The sequence below is a fragment of the Manis pentadactyla genome, chromosome 6 (genome assembly GCF_030020395.1).
Source record: "Manis pentadactyla isolate mManPen7 chromosome 6, mManPen7.hap1, whole genome shotgun sequence".
NCBI classification, from domain to species: domain Eukaryota; kingdom Metazoa; phylum Chordata; class Mammalia; order Pholidota; family Manidae; genus Manis; species Manis pentadactyla.
The window spans coordinates 46,059,005-46,086,969 of NC_080024.1; the positions used below are offsets into that span (position 1 = coordinate 46,059,005).

The 27,965-nt window shown below is 36.5% G+C and overlaps 1 protein-coding gene across 1 annotated transcript in view; it reads left to right on the forward strand.

Moving 5' to 3' along the window:
* The window catches only part of ZC3H15 (zinc finger CCCH-type containing 15), a 28,596-nt gene extending 1,089 nt beyond the window's left edge, over window positions 1-27,507 (forward strand). Inside the window, exons 2-10 of the mRNA XM_036924889.2 lie at window positions 7,037-7,138; window positions 11,519-11,630; window positions 12,296-12,448; window positions 12,849-12,940; window positions 21,203-21,385; window positions 22,746-22,892; window positions 23,055-23,156; window positions 23,911-24,034; window positions 25,834-27,507. Of these exons, the coding sequence (XP_036780784.2) occupies window positions 7,037-7,138; window positions 11,519-11,630; window positions 12,296-12,448; window positions 12,849-12,940; window positions 21,203-21,385; window positions 22,746-22,892; window positions 23,055-23,156; window positions 23,911-24,034; window positions 25,834-26,024 (1,206 nt within the window). The 3' untranslated portion in view covers window positions 26,025-27,507. The remainder of the gene's footprint in view (window positions 1-7,036; window positions 7,139-11,518; window positions 11,631-12,295; window positions 12,449-12,848; window positions 12,941-21,202; window positions 21,386-22,745; window positions 22,893-23,054; window positions 23,157-23,910; window positions 24,035-25,833) is intronic.
* The last annotated feature ends 458 nt before the right edge of the window (window positions 27,508-27,965 follow it).

Below are 27,965 nucleotides of genomic sequence, written 5' to 3' on the forward strand. Positions count from 1 at the left end.
TGCTATTAGTCTTTCTCATAATTAAATAGTTCTCGTGTACTTTGAATGTATTGGAAAAAGCCATGGTCATTTTCCAGCATAAGATATATCTGAATAATGGACTAATAACTTTTATTAGAACTCGACCAAAATGCATGTTGGATGCTTTGAAATAAAATATTTAAAACATTGTTTTTAATATTCGGTAATTATAGCCTTGAAAAATAGCATTGGAAGCCCTCAGGGCTTCCTTGTAGAAACCTAATCAGAACTTGTCTTTGTCAATTTTTACATATTTTTCAAAGTGTGCTGATTTAACTAGCGTATTTATGAAGAATTCTAGTGACCTTGGTCAAGTTCCAACTCTGAAGCAGAAACTATTCTTACTGCCAGTTTGTACTCTTTAGAACTGTCATGGAGTAAGTAGCATAGCTAGAAATTTAAAAACAGAATGTTTGTACCTTCACACCTGTATCTGCTGTCACCTTTTTGAACGGTTTGGACTCTTGGCATTTTGGTAGATCTCTGGGAACAGTGATCTAATGGTACTCAGTGCTATGTAACCCAGCAATACTTTAGGCATATTCTGTTTGTTGGTTTCCTTTACTGAGATTGAATTAATGTGGCGGTAGACCATGATGCAAAGTAAATATTCGATATAGACTTGAAATTAAATGTTACATGACAAAGTACACTTTATGCATTCTTGAGCTTTAATTATATACAGCTATTTGTTTTATTTTTAATTGGTAAGACTGGTATTTTTGTTTTAAGGACTTGTATTTGGAAATTATTTATAGTATCCCATCCACTAAAAATGATGGGTATATTATTGCTCCTTTCATCTTGTAACAAGGTTATTTTTAGGGTAAAGGGAAAGCAATGTGAGTTTCATTACTGAAGGCTTCACCAAAGAAAAAAGCAAAATAAGACAGCTGAATTTTTTAACTAACAAAAATATTCTCGCAGAGTGGTGAAGTTAAGCCTCCTCTCACCACCACCCCCCACATTTAACATACATGATAAGCACTTTTTTTAATAGTAATAAGCTTTAGTAGACTAAAGTGTGCTGCATAGATGATTGCTACCAATGGACCGATACAACAATATTGTGAATTGTGTTAGTTTGCATCATTTGTTGTGAAACTAAATTTATAGAGAATATCTTGTTATCCAGCCTGGTTAGGAAACAATATATTCCATTTTATTAAATACAACAGGTAACTTTTTAAAAAACTTCCCTTGCATATCTCAGTGTCTATTGCAAGGGCTTAAGGAGAGGTACTGCAGGCTTAGCTCCCAGCTCCTCAATCGAGTTTCATCCAGAATAGCACTTCATCAATTCTTGTAGAGATGTGTACAATTTCAATTATTACTAGAAGGGGTTTTTATTACCAAAGCATTTAAAAGTTTAAGTAAAATTACATAGCCGAAACCTGATTCAGTCTGGTTATTGATGACTGTCACAATTTTTATGGAAAAATACATGTAAAGACTAATACTTTTTCAGAGTCTGGTAAATTTTGGAGGGTCTTATGGGAATATGAACTGACTTAAGTAGAACATGTGCTTTTAAGCAGTGCATTCTAATAGATTTTAAAATAGAGGGTTGCCTTACCTACTTAACCCTCTTCTGTACCTCGATTGCTTCTACAGCCACCACCATAGGTGCTTACTATAGAAAAACAACAGCAAACAGCAGCGCTGCAGTCTCACAGAACCCAAGAATGGACTAACAGTTACCAAAGGGAAAGGGACTGGAGAGAGTGGGGGAAGGGAGGGATAAAGGGATTAAGGGGCATTATGATTGGCACACATAATGTAGGGGGGGTGCACAGGGAAGGCAGTATAGCACAGAGAAGACAAGTAGTAACTCTGTAGCACCTTACTATGCTGATGAACAGTGACTGTACTGGGGTATGTCGTGGGGACTTGATAAACGGGGGGTATCTAGTAACACAGTGTTGCCCGTGTGATTGTATATTAATGACACCATAATAAAAATAAATAAATATAAGAAAGAAAAACAACAGCAGTGTGTAGCTTTTGAGAACTCTAAAGAAATAAAGTAAAAAGAGGCATGACAAGTAACAATTTAATGAAAGAAGCATCAGCTTTGGGGTTAGATAGACCTGGGTTTGAGTCCCATATTTCAAATTAAAATTTCAAGCTTTGTAGTTTTAGACAAGTTGCATTCATTACCTGTCTGAGCCATAGTTTCTTATTGGCAAAGTGGAGCTAATTTGCATGTTATACAGAGCTGTGGGTTAAGTGAGATATTACATGTAAAGTATATGACATATGGTATATAGTGTATAAATGACGGTTGTCATTTACTAATATTACAAATAACATCTAGTTAGGGGAAATAATCACATCTGACCTCAACTATCTAGAGAGTACTACTCACTTCTCTTTAACTTGAAATGATTTCTTTATATTATGTGCATTTCTTCCTTCCATCTTTAAACTCTCCCAAATTTCTTGATTTCATTCACATTAAGAATTTTCTTTCTGATGTGAGCATATCAAACAGGGTTATAGTTCTATTAGACATTCACACAGTTGTCCCAAATGGCTTTGTCCCATTTACTTTCTTATAGCTAAAATTTAATAAACTGAAATCAGTTTTGAGAAATAGAAAGTTTGATTATGGAAAGAGGGATATAATCTTTGGGTGTAGGGCAAGCAAATAAAGTGCCTCTAAGGACTTGTAGCAGCAAGGAAGTAGTAGCAGAGACCTGTAGAGGTGGGATCCAGGTGTGTAAAGGATGGAGAAAGAGAAATGGTTGACAGTGAAAAACTTCAACCAAGGTCAACTGTTGATTACCAACTGTGGATCAACCAGCTGCAGACTGTCCACTGCATGGATAGACAACTACCTTAACGAGTGCATTTGGGAGAACACTAATGAAGTAAAACAGTGCTAGCCTCTGCCTGCTCTAGTGTCCCAAATGTAGACACGTTATCTTTGAACACTACTCAGTACTGACCTGTCCTCCATCCCCCTCTCTTTTTTTAGATGACTTTTTTAAGGATTGGAGGCTGGCCTGTAAAAGAAGCAAGGTTACTTGTAGGGGAGGGGGAAAGAGAGGGGAGGAGCATCAATTTTAAGTGAAATCTGGAATTCAGTGCATGTTAAGGCTCTTGGAACCTCAGGGAGCCTTCGTTACCTTAGAATTACTGTCTGTTTCTAAACGCCTTTGTATTCAATTTCCCAATCTGAAAAACACACACACTGTTCCTTCCTTAGAACCTAACTTTGGGACCTTACAGATCCAATGAGGACCATTTCCTAGTTTTATATTAACCATGATTTGAGGTGATTGTAACCTCCAGCCTTCCATCTCATATCCCTCCCACCCCAAATCCAGATTAATTTTTAGCTTAACTTAACCTAATTTTTAGGTAAGGTCTGTCCTAAACCTAAGAAAAAGGGAGGGAGCCCTTTTGAAGTATTCCAAATTGCAAACCATCTGTTTTCAAGAGGTGCTGTTGGTATCCCAGATCACAGTGTGGTATTCCAAGTTTTTTGTGTACAAATCAGCCCTAACTGAATTTCTGTGGGAAGTAGTTCTTCATCATGGAAGAACAGGGACTTCACTTGGAGTCAAATATACCTTGGTTCAAATACCTGTATCCATTAGTAACTAACACTTAGTTCCTGAGCCAGACACAATTCTGTGTTTTGGAGGAAGGAAAGAGAAACAAGCTATTTACAAGTGATAAATTTACACAACTTCTTTAATTCTCTCAGTGAGGTAAGTACTACTACCTTTTTTTGCTGAATTGATGAAACAGGCACAGAGGTTAAATAACTTAACCAAGGTTACTAAACTGGCAAATGGCAGAATCAGTGTTCAAACCCAGGAAGTCTGGCTCCACAGTCCTTGCTGTTAACCACTGTAATGTGCTACCTGTTTGTAGTCATTTTTTAACTTTCACAACAAACCTGAGAGGTTAGAGAGAGACATACTTTACAAATAAGAAAACTATGGCAAATAAGGTAATTTGCCTAGTTCTGTTTGGGCTTAAAACTTGGGCAGTCTGACTCCAGAGCCTAAACTTTGAAATCATTACACTAAAGCCTGCCCGTTATTGGCATTGTTACTTCAAAAGAATTGTTGAAAGTTTCTGAGTTTCATTATCGATTTACAGAGTGAGATAATACAAGATTGTTAAGAGGATTCAATAAAATACTTATTCAGGAGTTTATATTTAGTGAATGCTAGATAAATGTATCCACTCTCTCTGTGGAAAAAAATAATCGTTTCTGACCTCTAACCTAATTAGAGACTTGCAAAACGCAACTCCTTCATCATCACTTTTAGGCTGGTTAATGACATCCTAAAGCAGTGTAACTTAACCTGAAAACTGTTTTAGTTCTTGGGTCTGGAGCTTAATATACCCTCTACTGGAAGCTGTTATGTCATGAGTACTTTCTGTTCTAGCTGGTCAGGTCCCCTTAGAACACTTTTTTTTTCCCCAAAGTTTTTATTTATCAGTATCTACCTTGCTATTTGGCCTTGTTTATTTATAGTTTGCTTCGTCTCTATAGGTATAAATGGGGCAGAGGTTGAATCCCAGTTATGCTCTCACTTGGCATATATAGATGCTTTGCACTTTGATCCTGATAATATTTTTATCTACAGTTTCCCATCCCCCCATAAGAGCTCACTTTTTATAAAAGGAAAAGTATGGCATTTCACATCTGCTTGCTGCATGTGCTCTCTCTCTCCATATGTCACATTACCCTTGAACGTCTTTTCTTCTGACTGGATTGAGCGTTAAACTTTATTCTCTGGAACAGCAAGGGAAGCCAGCCATAAAAAACTCAAAACAGAGGATTTCAGCTTATATGTGCCTCCTACTACCTTTTTTTTTTTATGCTTAGGGTATAGAAAATTATTGTAGACTTTTGTAAAACGATAGGATATTAAAATAGGTTGGCATTTAAGTAAAGTGAAGTTTTGGAATATAGACAGACGTAGATGTGATGAGTAAAAACATACTTCATAATGGTAAATAACCTTCTTGAACTTCATGATCTTAAGGACATTGAAAGATATGTTTTATTAGTTTTGAGATGTAAAATTATGTTGTGTTGGATGTTTTCAAATACTAGTCCTATCAATATGGTTTTCCATTTTCAACTTGTCCACATAGCTATATAGGTATTCTGTATCTACATTACTTTCATCCCATTGCCCTTTCCCTTTCCTTAGAAACAACACCAAAATAAAGGCTTTAAAACAGTCACTTTAGTTTAAACTAAGTTCCTCTCTGAGGATCTCAAGTTACTTTCAAACATAGAGACCTTCTTGCCTCTTCATCCTTTCTGAAACTCATCCACCCATAACCAAGAGAATGAGAGATACAGACTCCACCTTGAAATGAAGAGTTGTTATCATGTTGAGCCTCAACATACGAAGACTGATAGCAGATGGATGAGTTGATAACTGGCTTAGTAGAACAGAGAAGTCAGGCCTGAGTCCCCAACCTAGGATTGTGCCATTGAGAAGCAAGTGGATTTGCTCTGCAAAGTCTGGAAAAGGTCACTAGTGGGAAGCACTCAGCAGTGCACAAGGTAAGAGGCTGAGAATTGAGGATTGAAAGTATAGAAGCAGCTGATAGTTCTTACCTACTCTAGATGATATCCTCTGCAAGAAACAGGAGAGGGTAAAAAAAAATCAAGCATCTCTGCTTCTGGATCTTAGGCACAAAGGCAATAGAAGGGGTGGTTAAACTGTGAGCCTGAAAATGGCCACTAAGGAGTCTGTGCAGTAAACTGAGACACCCACTCCCACCTACTCTCTTCTCTAGACCTTTGGCCAGGCTTGTTGTTCTCCCAGCTAGAGGATCCTTCTCCAAACAAAGACTTAAGATACCAGTATTTGGTGGTTTCCTGACGGCCTTGTCATCCATAAGGTAAAGCCCACTAGTCAAGCCACCTCCTCTGTTAGTTTCATAGGGCTGCCATAGCAAATTACCACAAACTGGGTGACTTAAAACAACAGAAATTTATTATCTCACAGATGTGGAGGCTAGAAATCTGCAATCAAAGTATAGGCAAGGCCATGCTCCCTCTGAAAGCTCTAGGGAAGAATCTGTCCTCGCCTCTTTCTGGCTTCTGGTGGCATCCAGCAATCCTTGGCATTCTTTGGCTTACAGCTGCTCACACACACACTTGTGCATACATATGTACTTGTGCAGTGGCTTCTAAATGTTTTTGTGCTGCATACTTATGCCAAAGATCACAATTAGTGCCTTGCACATAATGAGCATTCCTTAAGGGGTAGCTGCTATTCTATTAATAGCTTTCCCAAATTACTATGTTAATAATATTCCAAATGTAAATAACGTGTTGCTTTTTAGGTAGGTACACTTCAATTACAACATTTTTATTTTAGCAACAGCTAGGAATGTGTTCCTCTCAGTAGTTTGAAGTTCTTTAAATTTTATTGTTTTGAGACGGTAACTATTACCCAAAAACCAGTCCAGAACTTAATGTATCTTCCTATGCAGTATTCCCCAAACTGTGTTTTATAGTAAATCATATAGGGTATTTTATATAACATAATATACATACATTACATATATATAGTACAAGTACATTTAACAGGATACTTTGAGAAAGTACATTCTGAGGTAAAATAAGATGTGGGATTACTGCATACTGTATCCCTTCTTACAAAGCCTTTAAGATAACTTGTGCTTAAGAATTAAAAGCCCTGGTAACCAAGAATTTTTCTAAACTTGCTTAACTATAGGTCCTGTATTCCTAGTATAACTGTAGAACTGATATTCCAAAACACACTCTGGGAAAAGCATCATAGATTTAATGATAGTTGTAAGTATGTATTGAATTGTAAAGAATAGAGGTTGTATGTTGCCTTGATTTGATGTTTTAGTGCTTTGCGTGTCTGTATAACAAAAATAATAATAATAGTTTTCTAACCAATAAGTAAAGAAAGGAATGATTTCCCAATGTGACTGAAAAAATAGTTAAGAAATAATACAAAATTACTTAGATACTCCTATACTTTTTCTCATTTAGGACAAAACTTTTGGTTTAAAGAATAAGAAAGGAGCAAAGCAACAGAAATTTATCAAGGCTGTCACCCATCAAGTTAAATTTGGTCAACAAAATCCACGTCAGGTAAATAACTTAAGTTTCTGCATTTTCTTCATATGGATGTAGTTAACAGTCTTTACAGATAAATATATGTGGTATTGGAATTGTATTTCAAAGTGAAATCCTCTATGAACTTTTCTGCATCTTGCCTTTGTTAGTCATCAATATCTCTGATATTCCTTTCAGCCATTCTGATACAGCTCTAATTTATTCTAATGGCTGCATACAGTTCTACAGTGTGGATGTACTATATTCATCCATTTCATCATCTCTAAGTGATCACTTTGTTTCCACCTTTCTGACACTAAGAATAATTCTGCAAGAAGTATCCTTGTACATGTATTCTAACATATGCTTGTGCTCTTATTTCTATGGCATAAATTATTTGGTGACATTTCTGGATAAAGGGAAATGGATTTTTAATTTTAGTAAATTAAAATTACATCACTTTCTATAGAGATTGTAATACTTCACGTTTTCATTTTCAGTGCAGACGTTATAGGTACTAAAGTTCTTCTTAGTGTTTTCTAATCTGATAAGTACTTTGTTGCCCTCACCACTAGTGAATTGGAATGTCTTTTCATATGCTTGTTGTCTATTTGGGTTTGTACCTCTCTGAATTGCCTATTCAAGTTCTTTGCTTTTTTTGTTTGATTTTTCTTGTCTATTTATGAAAGACACATTTTGTCTGCATTACAGTTAATTTGTTTTATTTCTGTTAATCTTGCTGTACAATTTTTAGTTTTTGTATTGTCAGGTATATCTAACTTTTCTTTTTCATGGTTAAAAGATCTCTGTCACTAGGTTATGAGTGTTTTTCCTATATTGTTTTCTAATTATTTTATTTTCACAGTCTATAATTCATCATATAATTTTATATGTCAGTAAGTGTATTTTCTTTCAAATGAATTGCCATTTATACCAGTATCATTTATCCCACTGAATTGAAATAACACTATTGACATATATTAAAGTCTCACATATGTTAGGATCTATTTCTGGTTTTTCTATTCTATTCTATTGATTGTCCCTAATCCAGTATCACATTGATTTTGATTTTAGCATCCCACTAACATATTCTGTTCACTATCATGACAGTCCTTTCCCACAAATGTAACTCATTTTCTATGTTTCTTGGCTGTTGTTAGGCATTTATTCTTCCATGTGAATTTTGAAATTATCCATTAGCAACTCATTCAAAAAAAAGTTAGCCTTCAAGTTCTTTAGATCTTTTTCTAAAGTACTTTAGATCTTTCACTTTCTTGAGTATAAGATTTTACAGACATGGATCTTTATTTTAAAAGGTACTGTTTCACCATGCTATCTCCTTTTCCTTAACTTCTGAAACACTTTTTTTCATCTCAGAATATATATTTGTGAGATATTTAGCCCCTGTCGGAAACAAATTTCTCTCACTCTACAAATTAGCTGCCTCCCACTTTTCTTTCTCATACACACAGCTTAATTGTAGAGCCAAAAACTATTGATCCTCCAAGCTGCTAACTTAGTACCCTCGTTTACTGAAAATGGATGCTCAGGCCTAGGAATTAGATCAGCTTGGGTATGAATTCCCCTATCTTACTTTTTACATAATGTTAAGTTATGTTTATCTGTATAGTGGTAGGGCAATTACTCTTGTAGGGTTTGTTCCTATGGCAGTTAAATGAGAGGACAATGTAAATCCTCTGGTGTAATACAGGTGTGTAAGAAGAATTCATTTTCTTCCTTTATCCCCTTTTCCAATCCTGTGCCTCCATCCTCTTTTTTCTTCTAGTGGGAAGTATATTGACTGATAATTTTGTATGTCATAGACCTGAGAAGGCCATAAAACTTGTGGTGGTGATTAGATTTTATATTTTAATACCAAATCTGATTCAATATTATATATATATGTGTATGTGTGTATGTATGCATACCATCCATCCCCCCTTGGGATTGGTGTAAGAATGAGAATAAGTATAACATGGTCCACTCAGTATTTTGTTTTTGATAATTTCTTGGGTGTCTGGGCTTTTATCTGCAAACAGGAGGTATGAGGTACCTAAACCACTGTATTTCCCATTGGAAATGAGTAGCAGTCCTGCTGTTAAAGCCGAGCAAGAGTTGCTCTACCATAGGCCCCGTGAACAACCCTACTCTGTTTCCCCTCCCCGTAGCTCTTCCCACAGGCAAGGAGTCAGTGAGGCCAAGGGGATGTGCCTGTCCAGAGTGTGCACCACCCCTCCCCACAGCAGCTCAGGACCTGCACAGGTCATAGTACCCCATGTTCACCTTAGAGTATACTGCGCTGCCTACATGCCTGGAGTAGTCTAAGGGAGAATGGAGTGTTGCCAGAACCTGGATGCCTACCACTCCCTCCTGCACCTTCTGCCATCCTACACACACGTGGTGGGATGAAACTCAGGGTAGGAAGAGGAAACGCCAGGGGTGCATCTTGCTTTACTGCCATTCTCTAGTGAGGAACTCCATGGAACCTGAGCGTTTTAAATTTGAACCTGTCCTTCCAGGTCATAAGGTATTTTAGGGGTACAAACATTTTCATTTAACATTAGTTTGACTCCTTACTTAGAAATACTACAAAAATGGTTTGAGGGCCTCCATTTTACTCTTGCCCCACAATTGTTTGAGATAGGCCAAATGAGTAAAGGATGCTTATATTAAAAATAAAATTGCTTAGGTTTTTTCTTTAAAAATATTTCCCCCCATTTTTCTATTTAAAAACATCCACCACATGGTCAAAGTCAGGATTTGGAATGTCTTTAACTTGCTTGTAACATTTAGCCATTCCCTTCCTAAAATTTTCTTTTCCTTGAATACTTCTTGTCCTGAATTCCTACCTATTTGACTTTTTTTTTTTTACCTTTTTGGATTCTGTGGGCTCATTTAATATTCGTATTCTTTAGGGAACTGTCCTCTACTCTTGTTACTTTCTTATGCTATCCTTGAGTAATCTCATACACACCCAAAGTTTTAACCAGTTACCTGTAAACTGCTGTTTCTAAAATATTTATTTCAAAGTAGCTCCTTTCTCCAAGAATCAATATCCAGTTGACTTTTAAGTAGTCCACCCAGGTGCTCTGTAAGCATCTCATACACAGTATGTCTGAAGCCGAGCTCATCCCCACCTCCCATCCTGAATCCTGTTCCTCCTGTATTCCCTGTCCTGTTTAACAGAACTAACCATGCATACAGTAATCCTGGACTCCTCCCCTCCCTACACTTCATGTCCAGTCAGTCACTTTGTCCCGTCAGTTCTGTCTCCTTCAGAGTTTGCCCCTTCCCTTTTCTCTATCCTCATTAGTAACGTTTACGTTAAGCGCTGTGCTTTCTTGACTACAGCAATTGTATTAGCCTCCTAATTGTCCTTGCCTTCATTCTTGGGCTCCTTTGTACCTGCCCCTCACAAAGTTGCCATCTTAATCTTTATAAAATATAAGCTGATTGTGTCACTAATTTACTTTAAACCCTTGAATTTTATCCTGTCACCTACTGATAGAGTTCAAACTTCTCATTGAAGTTTCTCATACCTTGTTCTTTCTGATCCCTGTGTCTTTGCATTGGCTGGCTGGCTCTTCCTGCATTCCTTTTCTTGCCTATCAGAAGAATTCAGCCATAAATTATTAGTTCAATCTGATTTTCATAGGCATTATAGGCATTTCTTGTTCCCAGAGCACCATGTGATATATTGCAGTTGTTGACATGTCTGTCTTCCCAGTAGATTCTGAGCTTCTTTAAATAAGCATCTTTGTCTTTTCATCTTTATATTCCCTGTCATCTAACATAGGACCTGACATATAAATGTTTGGATGAATCCTCTAATCATATAGGTATGTAAATCATGTGCCTTGAACTATGTCATACGTCATGTTTGTTTTGTTTAATCTCCTACGTTGACCTAGCCCAGTGTTTTTCTACAAGGGTACTATATGTATTTTAGATGGCATAATTCATTATTGTGTGGGACTGTGCAAATAGGATGTTTGCATCTCTGATCTTCAAAATGCTCCCATGTGTTTCTGGGGAGCGGGTTGTCACAAAAAGACAATCCCATGTATGAACCATTCGCTAAAAATGCTGGGCATGTAACGAATGCTTGGTAAGTGCTTACTGCTGTGAGCTTTTGAATATGCTTTTAACTTGGCGTGGTACCATTTACAGATTTTTTTTTTAAAGTCAACTGACGCAAGCAGGTTCACTTAATAGTTTAACCAAACCATTTTATATTTAATACTGAGTACTAAATAATAATACTGAAGGGTCATTGTAACACTGACATTAAGAGGTAAGCACTATATATATACAAATATGCAAATGTCTTTCTTATGTTAGTGATATATATTACTATATAGTGAAAACAATTATATGAAATCAAATTTACATATGAAATGCCTGGAAATATTTTAGGTAGCACAAAGTGAAGCTGAAAAGAAATTGAAGAAAGATGACAAGAAGAAAGAATTGCAGGAGCTAAATGAGCTGTTTAAACCTGTAGTTGCTGCTCAAAAAATAAGTAAAGGTAAACTTTAAATTTCAGATATATTTTTATCAAATATAATTCATGTTTAAAATCTCATTTGTTTTGATGTATATTTTATTCAGATGATAAAGCAACTGTGTCTGCTATAAAAGTATAATTCCCTTTCTCAAAATTGTATCAGTGACTTTTTATGGATCCTCTATGTGCACAGCTATGTTATTATACAACTATAACTCCAGTCATAAGCCCCCCACTTAAGGGAAAATTAAGGATTTAACAGTCTACTAATAGATTTATATATCCAGTCTTTGGTAGTAGCCAAGGCAAAGCAGTGGTTGTATAAACTAAGTCCCAAACTCTTGGCAATATACCTTCTTATTTCTCTTAAATCTTCTGCCTCATCATTCCAACTAGACAAATGACAGTGGAATAACCTATGTGTTTGTTTGGTTTCCCATCTCCTAACCCCATTTTTTGGTAAGAATAAAAGAAACAAAAATTGGTATAAAATACAAGAAAGAACTTCAAAGACATGTCTTACTAATCACCTATACTTGGTATTTTCCTCTACCATTAGTGAATGGAAAATAACAAGTTAACCAAAAGTAATTGTCTCTCAGATAGAAGGTGTACTTTATGATCTGGCAGATTGTAATACAACACTATATGCCATTTGACACAGCACTGTATGCCATTTGACATAGGTGCAGATCCCAAGTCTGTGGTGTGTGCATTCTTCAAGCAAGGACAGTGTACAAAAGGAGATAAGTGTAAGTTCTCTCATGATTTGACTCTGGAAAGAAAGTGTGAAAAGCGAAGTGTTTACATTGATGCGAGAGATGAAGAACTTGAAAAAGGTATTTTTTAAAATCATTTTCTAACATAAATGTCTATTTTGTTACTAAAATATTTAGTAGCTTGAAGAATATTTCAGTCTTAGTAGAACTGTGTTTGTAAAGAATAATTGTTCACTGTTTTTCAGAATCTGAATTTATCACATTATGCCCTTTGAATAAGTACAGATGTTTAAAAACCCGTGACTTAATTTGGATTTGTCTTTCACTTTTCTTCCAGTACTACCTTCTAATTTGCCTAATTTTGGTGAATAATCTCACAACACTGTTTATTCTTATCTTTGGTGTTTTAAGAAAAATGTTATCAGGACATGGGTCTTTGATGTGTCTTACAGCTTTTCATGTGTTTGGGGAAGAGCAGACAAATCTAAAGTATTTAGTTTTCATATCTCTTTTTATTTAGATACTATGGATAATTGGGATGAGAAAAAACTGGAAGAAGTAGTGAACAAGAAGCACGGTGAGGCGGAAAAGAAAAAACCAAAAACTCAAATAGTATGTCCTTTTCTTGAATTAAGTTGCTGTGGTATTTATCGTTAGGGAGAATTGTTTGGCAAGGTATTTTGCTGTTGTTTTCTACTAGATTATTCTTACATGTTACTGGATTTTTTTTTTATTAAAGTATCATTGATATACAATCTTATGATGGTTTCAAATACATAACACACTGGTTCAACATTCACCCAAATTATTGAGCCCTCACCCCCTCCAGTCTGGTCACTGTCTATCAATGTAGTAAGATGTTACAGAATCATTATTCTCCATGCTGTACTACCATCTCTGTGACCAACCTATATTGTGATTGTGAATTATTGTGCCCCTTAATCAACCCTTCTCCTTCTCCCCACACCCTCCTCAACCCCTACCCTTTGGAACAATAGTCCCTTTTCAGTGTCTGAGTCTGCTGCTATTTTGTCCCTTCTGTTTTGCATTGTTGTTATACTCCACAAAATCACTTGGTATTTGTCCCTCTCCACCTGGCTTATTTCACTGAGCATAATACCTTCTAGGTCCATGTTGTTGTAAATGGAAAAACTTCTTTTCTTTTAATGGCTGAATAATATTCTATGGTGTATATGTACCACATCTTCTATATCCATTCATCTGTCAATGGACACTTAGGTTGCTTCCATATTTTGGCTATTGTAAATTATGCAGCAATATAGGTGTGCAGAGGTCTTTTCGTATAAGGAATCTTGGTTTTTTTGGGTGAATTCCTAGGAGTGGAATTACTGGTTCAAATGGTATTTCTATTTTTCATTTTTTGAGGAACCTCCATACTGCTTTCCACAACAGTTGTACCAATTTACATCCCCACCAATATTGTAGGAGGGTTCCTCTTTCTCTGCATCCTCACCAGCATTTGTTATTTCTTGTCTTTTGGATAGTGGCCATTTTAACTGATGTGAGATGAAACCTCTTTGTGGTTTTAATTTGCATTTCTCTAATGATAAACAGCGTGGAGCATCTTTTCATGTGCCTGTTGGCCATCTGTATTTCTTCTTTGGAGAAATGTCTTCTCAGGTCTACACCCATTTTTGAATTGGGTTATTTGTTTTTTTGGTGTTCAGGCAGGCATGTGAGTTCTTTATATATTTTGGTTGTTAACCCCTTACCAAATAAATTGTTTACAAATACATTCTCCCATATGGTAGGATACCTTTTGTTCTGCTGATGGTGTCCTTTGCTGTACAGGAGCAAAATTTGATGTAGTCCCATTTGTTCATTTTTTATTGTTTCCCTTGCCTGAGGAGATGTGTTCAGGAAGAAATTGCTCATGTTTACATTCAGGAGATTTTTGCCTATGTTTTCTTGTAAAAGTTTTACAGTTTCATGACTTACATTCAGGTCTTTGATCCATTTCGAGTTTACTTTTGTGTATGGAGTTAGACAGTAATCCAATTTCATTCTCCTATATGCAGTTGTCCAGTTTTCCCAGCACCAGTTATTGAAGAGGCTGTGATTTCCCCATTGTATATTTATGACTCCTTTATCGTATATTGACCATATATGCATGGGTTCATATCTGGGCTCTCTATTCTGGTCCATTGATCTGTGGGTCTGTTCTTAGGCCAGTACCAAATTGGTTTGATTACTGTGGCTTTGTAGTAGAGCTTGAAGTCAGGGAGCATAATCCCTCCAGCTTTTTGCTTTTTCTTGGGATTAATTTAGCTATTTGGGCTCTTTTGTGGTTCCATATGAATTTTACAATTATTCATTCTAGTTTGTTGAAGAATGTTGTTGGTATTTTGGTAGGGATTTCATTGAATCTGTAAATTGCTTTGGGCAGGATGGCCATTTTGACTATTAATTCCTCCTATCCATGAGCACAGGATAAATTTCCATTAATTTGTGTCTAATTTTATTTCTCTTATGAGTGTCTTATAGTTTCAGAGTAAAGGTCTTTCACCACCTTGGTTGGATTTATTCTTAGATATTTTATTCTTTTTGATGCAATTGTAAATCGTGATGTCTTCCTGATTTCTTGTTCTGCTAATTTGTTGTTAGTATATCAGAATGCAACAGATTTCTGTGTATTGATATTGTATCCTGCAACTTTGCTGAATTCAATTATTCTAACAGTTTTTTGGTGGAGTCTTTAGGGTTTTCTATGTATAATATCATGTCATCTGCAAATAGTCACAGTTTAACCTCTACCTTATCAATTTGGATGCCTTTTACCTCTTTGTGTTATCTGATTGCGATGGCTAGGACCTCCAGAACTATGTTGAATAAAAGTGGAGAAAGTGGGCATCCTTGTCTTGTTCCTGATCTTAAAGGAATAGCTTTCAGCTTCTCGCAGTTAAGTATGATGTTGGCTGTGGGTTTGTCATATTTGGCCTATATTATTTGAGGTACTTGCCCTCTATATGCATTTGTTGAGAGTTTTTATCATGAATGGATGTTGAATTTTGTTGAATGCTTTTTCAGTGTCTGTGGAGATGATCATGTGGTTTTTGTCCTTCTTTTTGTTGATGTTGTGGATGATGTTGATGGATTTTCAAATATTGTACCATCCTTGCATCCCTGGAATAAATCCCACTTGGTCATGATGGATGGTCTATTTTGATGTATTTTTTAGTTCAGTTTGCTAATATTTTGCTGAATATTTTTGCATCTGTGTTCATCAGGGACATCGATCTGTAATTTTCTCTTTTTGTGGTGTCTTTACCTAATTTTGGTATTAGAGTGATGCTGGCCTCACAGAATGAGTTTGGAAATATTCCCTCCTCTTCTACTTGTTGGAAAACTATAAGGAGGATGAGTGTTAGCTCTCTAAATTGTTCGATAAAATTCAGCTCTGAAGCCATCTGGATCAGCGGTTTTGTTTTTAGGTAGCTTTTGATTACCAATTCAGTTTCACTGCTGGTAATTGGTCTGTTCAGATTTTCTCTTTCTTCCTGGGTCAGCCTTGGAAGGTTGTATTTTTCTAGAAAGTTGCCCATATCTCCTAGGTTGTCCAATTTATTGGCATATAATTTTTCATGGTACTCTTTATTAATTCTCTGTATTTCTGTAGTGTCCATTGTGATTATTCCTTTTTCTTTTCTGATTTTGTTTATATGTGTACACTCTCTTTTTTGTGTGTAAGTCTGGCCAGGGACTTATCTGTTTTTATTTTCTCAAAGACCCAGCTCCTGATTTCATTGATTCTTTTTATCGTTTTATTCTCAACTATTTATTTCTGCTCTCATCTTTATTATGTCCCTTCACCTACTGACTTTGGGCTTCATTTGTTCTTCTTTTTCTGCTTTCTTTAACTGTGGGTTAAGACTGTTTATTTGGGATTGTTCTTGTTTCTTGAGGTAAGCCCGTATGGCTATGTACTCCCTCTTAAACTGCCTTCGCTACATCCCACAGGTTTTGGGTGGTTGAGTTGTTTTCATTTGTCTCCAGGTATTGCTTGATCTTGGTTTTTATTTGGTCACTGATCCACTGATTGTTTAGCATCATGTTGTTTAGCCTCCATGTATTTGTAGGCTTTTGTTTTCTTTGTGTAATTTACTTCAAGTTTCATACTTTGTGGCTTGAGAAGCTGTTTGATACAATTTCAGTCTTTTATAATTTATTGAGGCTCTTTTTGTGGCCTAGCATGTGATCTGTTCTGGAAAACATTCCATGTACACTTCAGAAAAAGAAAATGTGTATCCTGCTACTTGGGGTGAAATGTTCTGTAAATATCTGTTAAGTCTATCTGATCTAATGTACTGTTCAGTGTCTTATTTTCTGTCTGGTTGATCTGTCTATTGGTTTGAGTGGTGTGTTAAAGCCTCCTAAAATGAACGTGTTGCAGTCTGTTTCCCCCTTTAATTCTTATCAGTATTTGTTTCACATATGTAGGTGCTCTTATATTAGATGCATAGATATTTATAATGGTTATATCCTCTTGTTGGACTGACCCCTTTATCATTTCTAATGTCCTTTGTCTCTTGTTACTTTCTTTGTGTTGAAGTCTGTTTGTCTAATATAAGCCCTGCTACTCCTGCTTTTTTCTCCCTATTATTTTCATGAAACATCTCTTTCCATCCCTTCACTTTTAGTCTGTGTATGTCTTTGGGTTTGAAGTCTCTTGTAGGCACCATATAGATGGCTCTTTTTTTTTTATCCATTCTGTCACTCTATATCTTCGTGTGTGTGTGTGTGTATGTGTATGTTGACTGCTGTTTTCCTGTTTTGTTTTGTTTTGTTGTTTGTTTTTTTATCATTAATCTACAATTACATGAAGAACATTGTGTTTACTAGGCTCCCCACTTCACCAAGTCCCCCCCCACAAACCCCATTACAGTCACTGTCCATCAGCATAGTAAGATACTATAAAATCACTACTCATCTTCTCTTTGTTGTAGAGCCCTCCCCATGCCCCCACCCCCACTACACATGCTAATTGTAATGCCCCCTTTCTTTTTCCCCGCCCTTATCCCTCCCTTCCCACCCAACCTCCTCAGTCCCTTTCCCTTTGGTAACTGTTAGTCCATTCTTGGGTTCTGTGATTGTGCTCCTGTTTTCTTGTTTGTTGGGGGGTTTTTTGGTATCATTAATCTACAATTACATGAAGAACATTGTTTACAAGGCTCCCCCCTTCACCAAGTACCCCCCACAAACTCCATTAAAGTCACTGTCCATCAGCGTAGTAAGATGCTGCAGAATTGCTACTTGTCTTCTCTGTGTTTTACAGCCCTCCCTGTGCCCCCCCTACACGCTACACATGCTAATCGTAATTGTACTGCTGTTTTGTTCTTTCATTGTTTTCTTTGTTCTTATACTCCACGGATGAGTGAAATCATTTGATACTTGGTCTTTCTCCGCCTAGCTTATTTCAGTGAGTTTAATACCCTCTAGCTCCATCCATGTTGTTGCAAATGGTAGGATTTGTCTTCTTCTTATCGCTGAATAATATTTCATTGTGTATATGTACCACACCTTCTTTATCCATTCATCTACTGATGGACACTTAGGTTGCTTCCATGACTTGGCTATTGTAAATAGTGCTGTGATAAACATAGGGGTGCATCTGTCTTTTTCAAACTGGAGTGCTGCATTCTTAGGGTAAATTCCTAGAAGTGGAATTCCTGGGTCAAATGGGATTTCTATTTTGAGCATTTTGAGGAACCTCCATACTGCTTTCCACAATGGTTGAACTAATTTACATTCCCACCAGCAGTGTAGGAGGGTTCCCCTTTCTCCACAACCTTGCCAACATTTGTTGTTGTTTGTCTTTTGGATGGCAGCCATCCTTACTGGTGTGAGGTGATATCTCATTGTGGTTTTAATTTGCATTTCTCTGATGACAAGCGATGTGGAGCATCTTTTCATGTATCTATTGGCCGTCTGAATTTCTTCTTTGGAGAACTGTCTATTCAGCTCCTCTGCCCATTTTTTAATTGGATTATTTACTTTTTGTTTATTGAGCTGCGTGAGCTCTCTATATATTTTGGATGTCAACCCTTTATTGGATCTGTCATTTATGAATATATTCTCCCATACTGTAGGGAACGTCTTTGTTCTATTGATGATGTCCTTTGCTGTATTGAAGATTTCAGCTTGATATAGTCCCACTTGTTCATTTTTGCTTTTGTTTTCCTTGCCCAGAGAGATATGTTCATGAAGAAGCCACTCATATTTATGTCCAAGAGATTTTTGCCTATGTTTTTTTCCAAGAGTTTTATGGTTTCATGACTTACATTCAGGTCTTTGACCCATTTCGAATCTACTTTTGTGTATGGGGTTCGACAGTGATCCAGTTTCATTCTCTTAGATGTAGCTGTCCAGTTTTGCCAGCACCATCTGTTGAAGAGACTGTCATTTCCCCATTGTATGTCCATGGCTCCTTTATCAAATATTAATTGACCATGTATGTTTGCGTTAATGTTTGGAGTCTCTATTCTGTTCCACTGGTCTGTGGCTCTGTTCTTATGCCAGTACCAAATTGTCTTGATTACTGTGGCTTTGTAGTAGAGCTTGAAGTTGGGGAGTGAGATCCCCCCCACTTTATTCTTCCTTCTCAGGATTGCTCTGGCTATTCAGGGTCTTTGGTGGTTCCATACGAATTTTAGAACTATTTGTTCCAGTTCGTTGAAGAATGCTGTTGGTAATTAGATAGGGATTGCATCTCATTTATATATTGCTTTGGGTAGGATGGCCATTTTCACGATATTAATTCTTCATAGCCAAGTGCACGGGATGAGTTTCCATTTGTTAGTGTCCTCTTTAATTTCCCTTAAGAGTGTCTTACAGTTTTCAGGGTATAGGTCTTGCACTTCCTTGGTTAGGTTTATTCCTAGGTATTTTATTCTTTTTGATGCAGTTGTGAATGGAATTGTTTTCCTGATTTCTCTTTCTATTAGTTCATTGTTAGTGTATAGGAAAGCCACAGATTTCTGTCTGTTAATTTTGTATCCTGCAACATTGCTGAATTCCGATATTAGTTCTAGTAGTTTTGAAGTGGAATCTTTTGGGGTTTTTATGTACAGTATCATGTCATCTGCAAATAGTGACAGTTTAACTTATTCTTTACCAGTTTGGATTCCTTGTATTTCTTTGTTTTGTCTGATTGCCGTGGCTAGGACCTCCAATAGTATGTTGAGTAACAGTGGGGAGGGTGAGCATCCCTGTCTTATTCCCGATCTCAGAGGGAAAGCTTTCAGCTTCTCACTGTTCAGTATGATGTTGGCTGTGGGTTTATGATATATGGCCTTTATTATGTTGAGGTATTTGCCCTCTATACCCATTGTGTTGAGAGTTTTTATCATAAATCGGATGTTGAATTTTGTCGAATACTTTTTCAGCATCTATGGAGATGATCATGTGGTTTTTGTCTTTCTTTTTGTTGATGTGGTGGATGATGTTTATGGATTTTCGAATGTTGTACCATCCTTGCATCCCTGAGATGAATCCCACTTGGTCATGGTGTATGATCCTCTTGATGTATTTTTGAATTCGGTTTGCTAATATTTTGTTGAGTATTTTTGCATCTATATTTATCAGGGATATTGGTCTGTAGTTTTCTTTTTTGGTGGGGTCTTTGCCTGGTTTTGGTGTTAGGGTGATGCTGGCTTCACAGAATGAGATTGGGAGTAGTGCAGAGCCCTGCGGGGAGTGGCAGGCGCACCGGGTGCACTCTCCCATGCAAGCGGCGCCCCGTCAGGCAGCTGTGTGCCTACAGCAGCCTTTGGGTCTTGCCTGGGTGGCTGTACGCCGGGCTGAGATTCTGTGTGAACTGCTAGGGGCGTGGCTATGCCTGGGCTGCTCCTCCACCACTGCCACCGGCTTCCGCAGGCCACTCTCAGTCCCCTCTGGTGCTGCCGCTGTGGGCTTGCACAGGCCGCTTCTAGCCCCCTCCAGCGCCACTGCCGCGGGCTCATGCAGGCTACTCTGTTGCCGTCGCTGCAGGCTCGCGCAGGTATCTCCCGGGCCCCTCTGGCGCCGCCTTCCCTGGCATGCATGCTGCCGCTCTCACACTATTGGGCCGGTGTGTCAGGGTCCGCGCTGGATGGGCAAGCAACTGGCACGCTGCTTATTGCCATGATGGGCTTCAGAGCTGCGCTGCCGCCCAGGGGGTTAGGTCGCTTAGAGTTCCCCGGATTCCCAAGTGCTATGGGGTGTGTGTCAGGATGACTTCAACCAGTTGTGGTGTCCCTGTCCCTTTAGACTTTCAAAAAGCACTTGCTTTTCTTTTGTCTCAGGGGCGCGTTGTGGGGACCTGCTCGCAGATTTTGCTTTTCCATTTCTCTAATATTCAGCACCCCGTGTACCGTGTCTCTGCACTCGTGGTGCGGATTTCTAGAGCTGGTTGTTTAGCAGTCCTGGGATTTCACTCCCTCCCCGCTCTGACTCCTTTCTTCCTGCCAGGGTCTGGGATAGGGGGGCCTTCAGGTTCCGCTGGGCCGCAGCTTATGTCTTACCCCCTTTGTGTGATGCTGAGTTCTCACAGATGTAAATGTAGCCTGGCTGTTGTACTGTATGTATCTACTGGTGTCTCTTTTAGGAATAGTTGTATTTGTTGTATTTTCAAAATTATATATGTTTTCGGAAGGAGATTTCTGCTGAACTACTCATGCCGCCATCTTGGCTCCTCCCCCCATCATAGTAAATATTTTAAGATTACCTTATATGAACATTTCTGCACAGAGGTTGCTCTCTACATAAGTGGTTAGCCTAAGGATGTGAATACGAATGTAACTTGTTCCATATACTTAAGTATTTACCTTATAAATGAACTACACTGAATCACTACTCTGTATAATATTGTTTCTGTAGGTGTGCAAGCATTTCCTTGAAGCTATTGAAAACAACAAATATGGCTGGTTTTGGGTATGCCCTGGAGGGGGTGATAATTGTATGTATCGTCATGCCCTTCCTCCTGGATTTGTATTGAAAAAAGATAAAAAGAAAGAAGAGAAAGAGGATGAAATTTCATTAGAAGATCTAATTGAAAGAGAGGTAACTAGAATCTTACCATTCAAAAAACTAAAGCAGCATTTGATGTGAAATTCTAACGTTTACCACTTGGTGGCAATAACATATTGTTAGGAAAAGGGAAAAGTATGTCTTTTTCTCAAAATTGTCTTCCTTTTTCTTAATTCTTGTATATCTGAAATGTAAATGTAGCCATAATCATTAGCCAATCACGACATTAATTTTAGAATTGTAAAACAATTTTTTAAGAGCTAGCCAAATAAATGTTTCTATAAGATTGGTATCTTATAGAAATCAGTTCATTAAAAAGCTAAGCATTCAAATTAATTAGACATGAAGTTTTAAATGCTTCCCTGATAGTCTTTTATTTTTTGCCATTTTTATAATCATTAATATGTATGTATGAAAGGAGACGATTCTACTAGTTTTTCAGTTACATGTTCTATCATCCCTGGACTCCAGATAATCACTCTGCTGATATGGGGGAATGAGTCTCATTGAAGTGAATCTTGACCTGCTCATTGCTGGCACAGCCTAGACTACTTTTTATTCTGTGAGTTAGTAGATAGGATTACTGAGTTAGCAGATAGGCTCCTGGGAATGACACAAAAATGTGTAAAATACTGGGAATACTAGGTTTAGGGTTGTATGTTTCAAACTATATCTACTTTGCCTTGTCTTGGATAATCTTAGTATTTTGTATGAATGTCTGATGTGGGATTATGTACGTTTGTTCTTAAATTAACATACTGTTTGATGTTTCACACTGGAGACAATATGGTATAATAGAAAATGTAGACTTCAGAGTCAGGTGCGTTTGGGTTTGTTATCCTAGTTCTCCCTCATACTAGCTGTTGACTTTTGGTAAATATTCCATCACTGTCTCTGCTTCCTTGTGGAGATCAGTGTGTCAGCATATATATATAAAGCATTTAACTCTGAATACCTGGTAGACTTTCAGCAAATATTATTTTTATCTTTATATTTATTACTTACTGGCCCTGTGAAGCAGTTGCTGTTTTTGCTTAGTTTTTTTCCATTATTTCCTAAGGAACACAAATGAAACTTATTGTCATGGTACTTCTCATAATATTGTTTTCAGCATTTGACTTACGTAAAAACAATTTCTCATGACAAGTTTTACTCAATTTCAGTTTTGAAAAGAAATATAGCTCAGAATAATGTACTTTATGTTTAGAAATGCTTGTATCTCTGGACACTCATTTTGCTCATTGCCACATAAAATAAAATACATCAGTTTATTCTAAATTTAATATTTTCATAACAGTCACAGGCAAGGACTTAATTCCATTAAGAGAAAACTATTAAAAACAGTATTTTAGGTGACTTTGGGGGAAAAAAATTAACTCTTTTATCTTTGCAGCGTTCTGCCCTAGGTCCAAATGTTACCAAAATCACCCTAGAATCTTTCCTTGCATGGAAGAAAAGGAAAAGACAAGAAAAGATTGATAAGCTTGAGCAAGATATGGAAAGAAGGAAAGCAGACTTCAAAGCAGGAAAAGCATTAGTGGTATGTCCCAGACTCACCTGAGTAGATTCTTTATTCTTCCTTTATTAAAATTCTGTGTCATGTATGATTTTATCCTTATTTAATCATGTGTATGTTTAAAATCAGTGATCAAGAAATGTTTGAATTTTGTCCTGAGTTGATAACATTTGTGTATTTGAATAGATCAGTGGTCGTGAGGTGTTTGAATTTCGTCCTGAACTGGTTGATGATGACGATGAGGAAGCAGATGATACCCGTTACACCCAGGGAATAGGTGGTGATGAGGTAAGAGGAAGCTTTGGGATGGTACCTCATCTTCTCAGTATTGATTGAGAAAAACAATAGAGATAATAAAGCAAAATGGTTAAGAGTAACAACTCTGGGATCTCAGTTCAAGTCCTGATTTGAGTATAGAAAATTACATTTACTCTAGGCCTCCATCCTCAGCTGTAATAAGGACATAATGATAATCCCTGTATCACAGGGTACCCGTGAGAAGTAAGTGAATTAATAAATTTATATTTATGTAAATATAATTTTATAGAATTTAGGATAGTTCCTGGTATGTAGCCAAGTGCTTATAAGTATTAGCTATAAAAAGCATATGTTTTATTCTTCCTAAAAAAAAAAAAGATTTCTTTGTTTAGTATTTTGTATAAGAAAATGATGGGACAGAGATACTAACTGGAACATTCAGAGTAGGGAGTAGATGACAACAGAATCATTTGGTTGTAGACAAACTTAGTAATAGCACATCACTAACTACATTTTTTTGTGTGGTTGTAAAATTATAACTATATCTTTGATTTGAAAAATAAAAATACCATATTCTGTATATCAAAACAGTGATGTCAGAGGAAGAAGATTCAAGTATGGCATCACTATTTTTTTTCAAGAAGTTTAGATATAGTGCAATAGTGAATCGTTTGTTTTCATTTGGCATTAGTAATTTGTTTCATTAAGGTAAATGTCAAAGATAGAAGGCAATTTATGAAAACTGTTCTTAGTAGTAACAATTTTCTTCTATATGTCTTTAAAGGTTGATGATTCAGTGAGCGTAAATGACATAGATTTAAGCCTGTACATCCCAAGAGATGTAGATGAGACAGGTATTACTGTAGCCAGTCTTGAAAGATTCAGCACATATACTTCAGAAAAAGATGGTAAGTATCCCAACTTTTGTGTAAATCTAATAACGAGGAAACTATGTAAAAATTCTATTCATAGAATTCAAAAAGTATGTGGAAGGAGACTAGGCTCGGCAAGCTTAAGATGCCTGCGGGTACCAGACTGGTAAATGTAAATGTGCGGTTTGGCCATATATAAAAGTAAGGAGTGGTGAAGGTTGTAGAAATAAGTAGTCAGGTGGATATAGAAGCCATTAACTGAAAGTAGAGAGGGACAAAAGTGAGTTTAGGGATGTAGCTAATCAATTTGGGACCCCATGAGTTTGAAATACTTTATCAAAAAAGGACACATTGTGTAGGATACTGTGTAGACATTCACAGGAGGTAAAGTTATCTACATTGGTAGCTGAGAGTGAATGAATTCTCCCAGTCACAAAATATAGGATGAAAATACTATAGAACGCAGTGCAAATACCAGTGTTTTGGACTATTCAAATAGGACGAGCTTGGGAAAAACACTGAGGAGGACAAACATTAAGAGATTCAGTAAATCAAATAGGATGAGAACTGGAAAAAATTCTTTAGGTGCAAATAGGGAAGGAATTATAGGAGTAGGGGGGCAGTGTTCATCAGGATTGCAGTGATAGGAAGGAGAACAATGAGTACAAACAACTCACTGTTAAGAACTTTGAGGATGGTCATGGGAAGGGCTTTTTAGGATATGGGAATTCTAACTATGTCTTCAGGCCCAGAGTAAGGATCTGGGAGAGGAGGAAAAATGAAAGGATATTCGTTATAGAAGCAAAATCTGGAAATGTAAATAATGAGTTTAGTTAAGAATGAGAATGGAAGGGAGGCTAGCTAGTCATATTTGAAAATAAGGATTGTTAATGTAATTTATGTCTAATTTTGCCTTGACTAAGGAGTTTGAAGGGAGAAGTAAATAAAACTGGCACAGTTGCTATGAGAGGAAAGGTAGACTACTAACCAAGGCAAAAGTTGGGAGAGAAAAAAATTAAACCTTATTTTTACAATAAAAGAGAAATAAAAGCTTTAACTTGAAAAATTGGCCCACCCTTCTGAGACCTGAAAATGCTGTCATGCAGTTATCTTAATGCCAATCTGCAGACTGATTTGCTCCTTTTAGAAGTAGGACTTTGGTACAGTAGGTGCAATTGAAGTACTTACAGTTATAATCCCCAAGATTTTCTCATCAGAGTTGTTTGAAATAGCTAAAATCCAGGTTAAACTATTAAAAATATTTTGTATAAATATTGATGTCATTGAATAAGAAAAGGCGGCATTTTTGTTTTGTAGCATTTATAGCCTGTGAAGAAAAGTAGCTGCATAGTCCTAGGTTCTCTTTCATAATTTGATGACAAGATGAAAATTTCTCTTCATGCTTATTTACACATTACAACTGGTGTGATTTAATTATTGCAAGACCAAAAACTAAGTAGCTGCTTTTATTGTGTTTTTTATTCCATAGCCATTTATTCATAGAATTCAAAAAATATGTGGAAGGTGACTGTTTAAAAATCTAATTGCTGTGTCATGTAAGGAAAACGAAGTTGTATAAGATAAATCTTGCCCTCAAATATATGAACCATTAAGCAGTCAAATATTTACAATGAAAGACATGTTTATGCTAGGTATAGATCATTGGTACAAATAAGCCCAAAAAAAGAAATATTAGTTCTCCTTGGAGTTATCTTCAGGAAAGCCTTCATGCAAAAAGGAAAATAGGAAATGTAGTGTCAGTCTGTGACTGTCAATTGCTAATGGAATAGCTTTTTCTGTCTCTAGGCCTTACTGATTTCAATTTTTATTTTTAGAAAACAAATTAAGTGAAGCTTCTGGAGGTATGGCTGAAAATGGTGAAAGAAGTGATTTGGAAGAGGACAATGAAGGGGAGGGACAGGAAAATGGAGCCATTGATGCTGTTCCTGTTGATGAAAATCTTTTTACTGGGGAAGATTTGGATGAACTAGAAGAAGAATTAAACACACTTGATTTAGAAGAATGACACCAAACAAGTCAACGAAAAAATTAAGCCAGCTCAGCATGAGCTGAATTTGACTACATTATTTTTTTTTCACCTAGAATTCTTCAACAGGATGTTTATTTCCCGTGCTGATTCTGGAGAGCTTACTCTCCTCCAAAAAAGGAATATTCTCCCTACATCTTGTCTTCTGATTTTGGCTACGTCTCATAGTAAGTTCAGAGTAGTTCACGATAAACTGAAAATATAATGGTCATTGCAGAAAATGATTGATTGTTGTATCTGTCCACTCAAGTAGAAAGTGTAACTGCTTTTCCAGCTTTTGATTTTTATTGGGCATGTGTTATTACAAGGACAACATAAATTTAAACTTAAAATACCCTTCATTAATGCAGTTTTTATCTCATTTCTTTTATACGTTTGAAAGACCGCCTGCATATGAGCTCTGTACTTCATAAAGGAAACTGCATATGCAGATTCAGTATTGTATATCTCTGGACAGTTTAGGTGGACATTTAAAACGAATTCTTAAACCTGACAGGATCAGCTACAATGCCCTGTGTTACACTGTTTTAAACGTTTCCCTCTTCTTTTTTGCCAATAAAGTTGTAAATAAAGACCATCATACATTAAAATCCAAATATGGGCCTTTTTTTTTTCCTATGAAAGTTTCTTAGTATATCTAGCCTGAAGATTTTAACTAAATATCTATCATAATTAACTGTCAGAGAAGGCACCAACATTTAAAGGGCTCTCTTAATACTGACTGCAGAACTATGTAGACAGTAGTACTCTGAGTTAACTAACACTGCTTCTAAGCCTGGAAGAAAGACAATTAATGATGTTATACGAAAGGGTAATTCTTGAATTGATAAATCATCAACCTAGTTAAATACCACCTACAAGTTGAACTAAATACTACTTAAGCTTCATTGTAGAGGTCCATAGTATTATAATAGTACTTACTCAAGTTTGATTACTCTGTGTGCAAGTGTAAACAAATCCACCAGAAAACTGGACTGAGACCCTTTGACATTGAGATCCCATGAAAAATTAAAGTGATACACTTAAAATGGGCATAATTTGCTAGTGACATACTTAGTTAGGCCTTTTTTATCCCTTTTCTGTTAAGTGTATTTTCAAATATTATTAAGTGCTTCTTTTGTTTGCAATATAAATGGATTTTATCATATTTCAGTAGTAGCACTGAAATGTCAGATGAACTGGACCCTAATCTCATTTCTGCCTCAGATTAAGTTATGTGATTTTTAAATCTCTGAATCTTAGTTTCTTCATATGCATATAAAAGTTGAAGTGCTTCTGAATTGTAAAACCTAAGAAAACATGATTGTAAATCATGTCAAATGGTAACTTAAAAGTTGGTAAAGAAATTGACTTCCTGGCTGTTCAGTACTAGTACTGTAATTGACATTTTTTAAATTGAGAACATCATGAGGCAAGTTTTTTCACCACCTATGATGAAAGTATACTTAAATAGTCTGTATATTTTTAAAAAACTGAGTTTTAAAGTTTATATCTATGAAAGATTTGTTCCACTTTTTTATTAAAGTTTACCTATTGCATTATTTAATAATGAAACATATTCAAAATAAATCTAAAGAGCATAAATCTTTCTAAACCTGTAACGCAAGCAATCATTTTTTTCCATGTTTAAAACCACCTAAAACCTCTGTAAGAATTGTCTCAAACGTTAGATCCGTTTACAACTAAGTTTTTTTTCTTAATTTTGTGTAGGTGGGCCTATACAAACAAAAGTAAGCTGAAGGTCTTTAGTTGTTTAAAGTGTTACTACTTTACAGCAAACATAATTTTGAAAACTCAGGTATTTTTTAGTAAGTGAGTCAGAGGGAAAATACAGTTTGGAGGTAATTTTTGATACCCTGCAATTCTTTAGGATGCTTTCATCTGTCTTGCCATAAAGATTCTTCCATATGTCTGAGCATA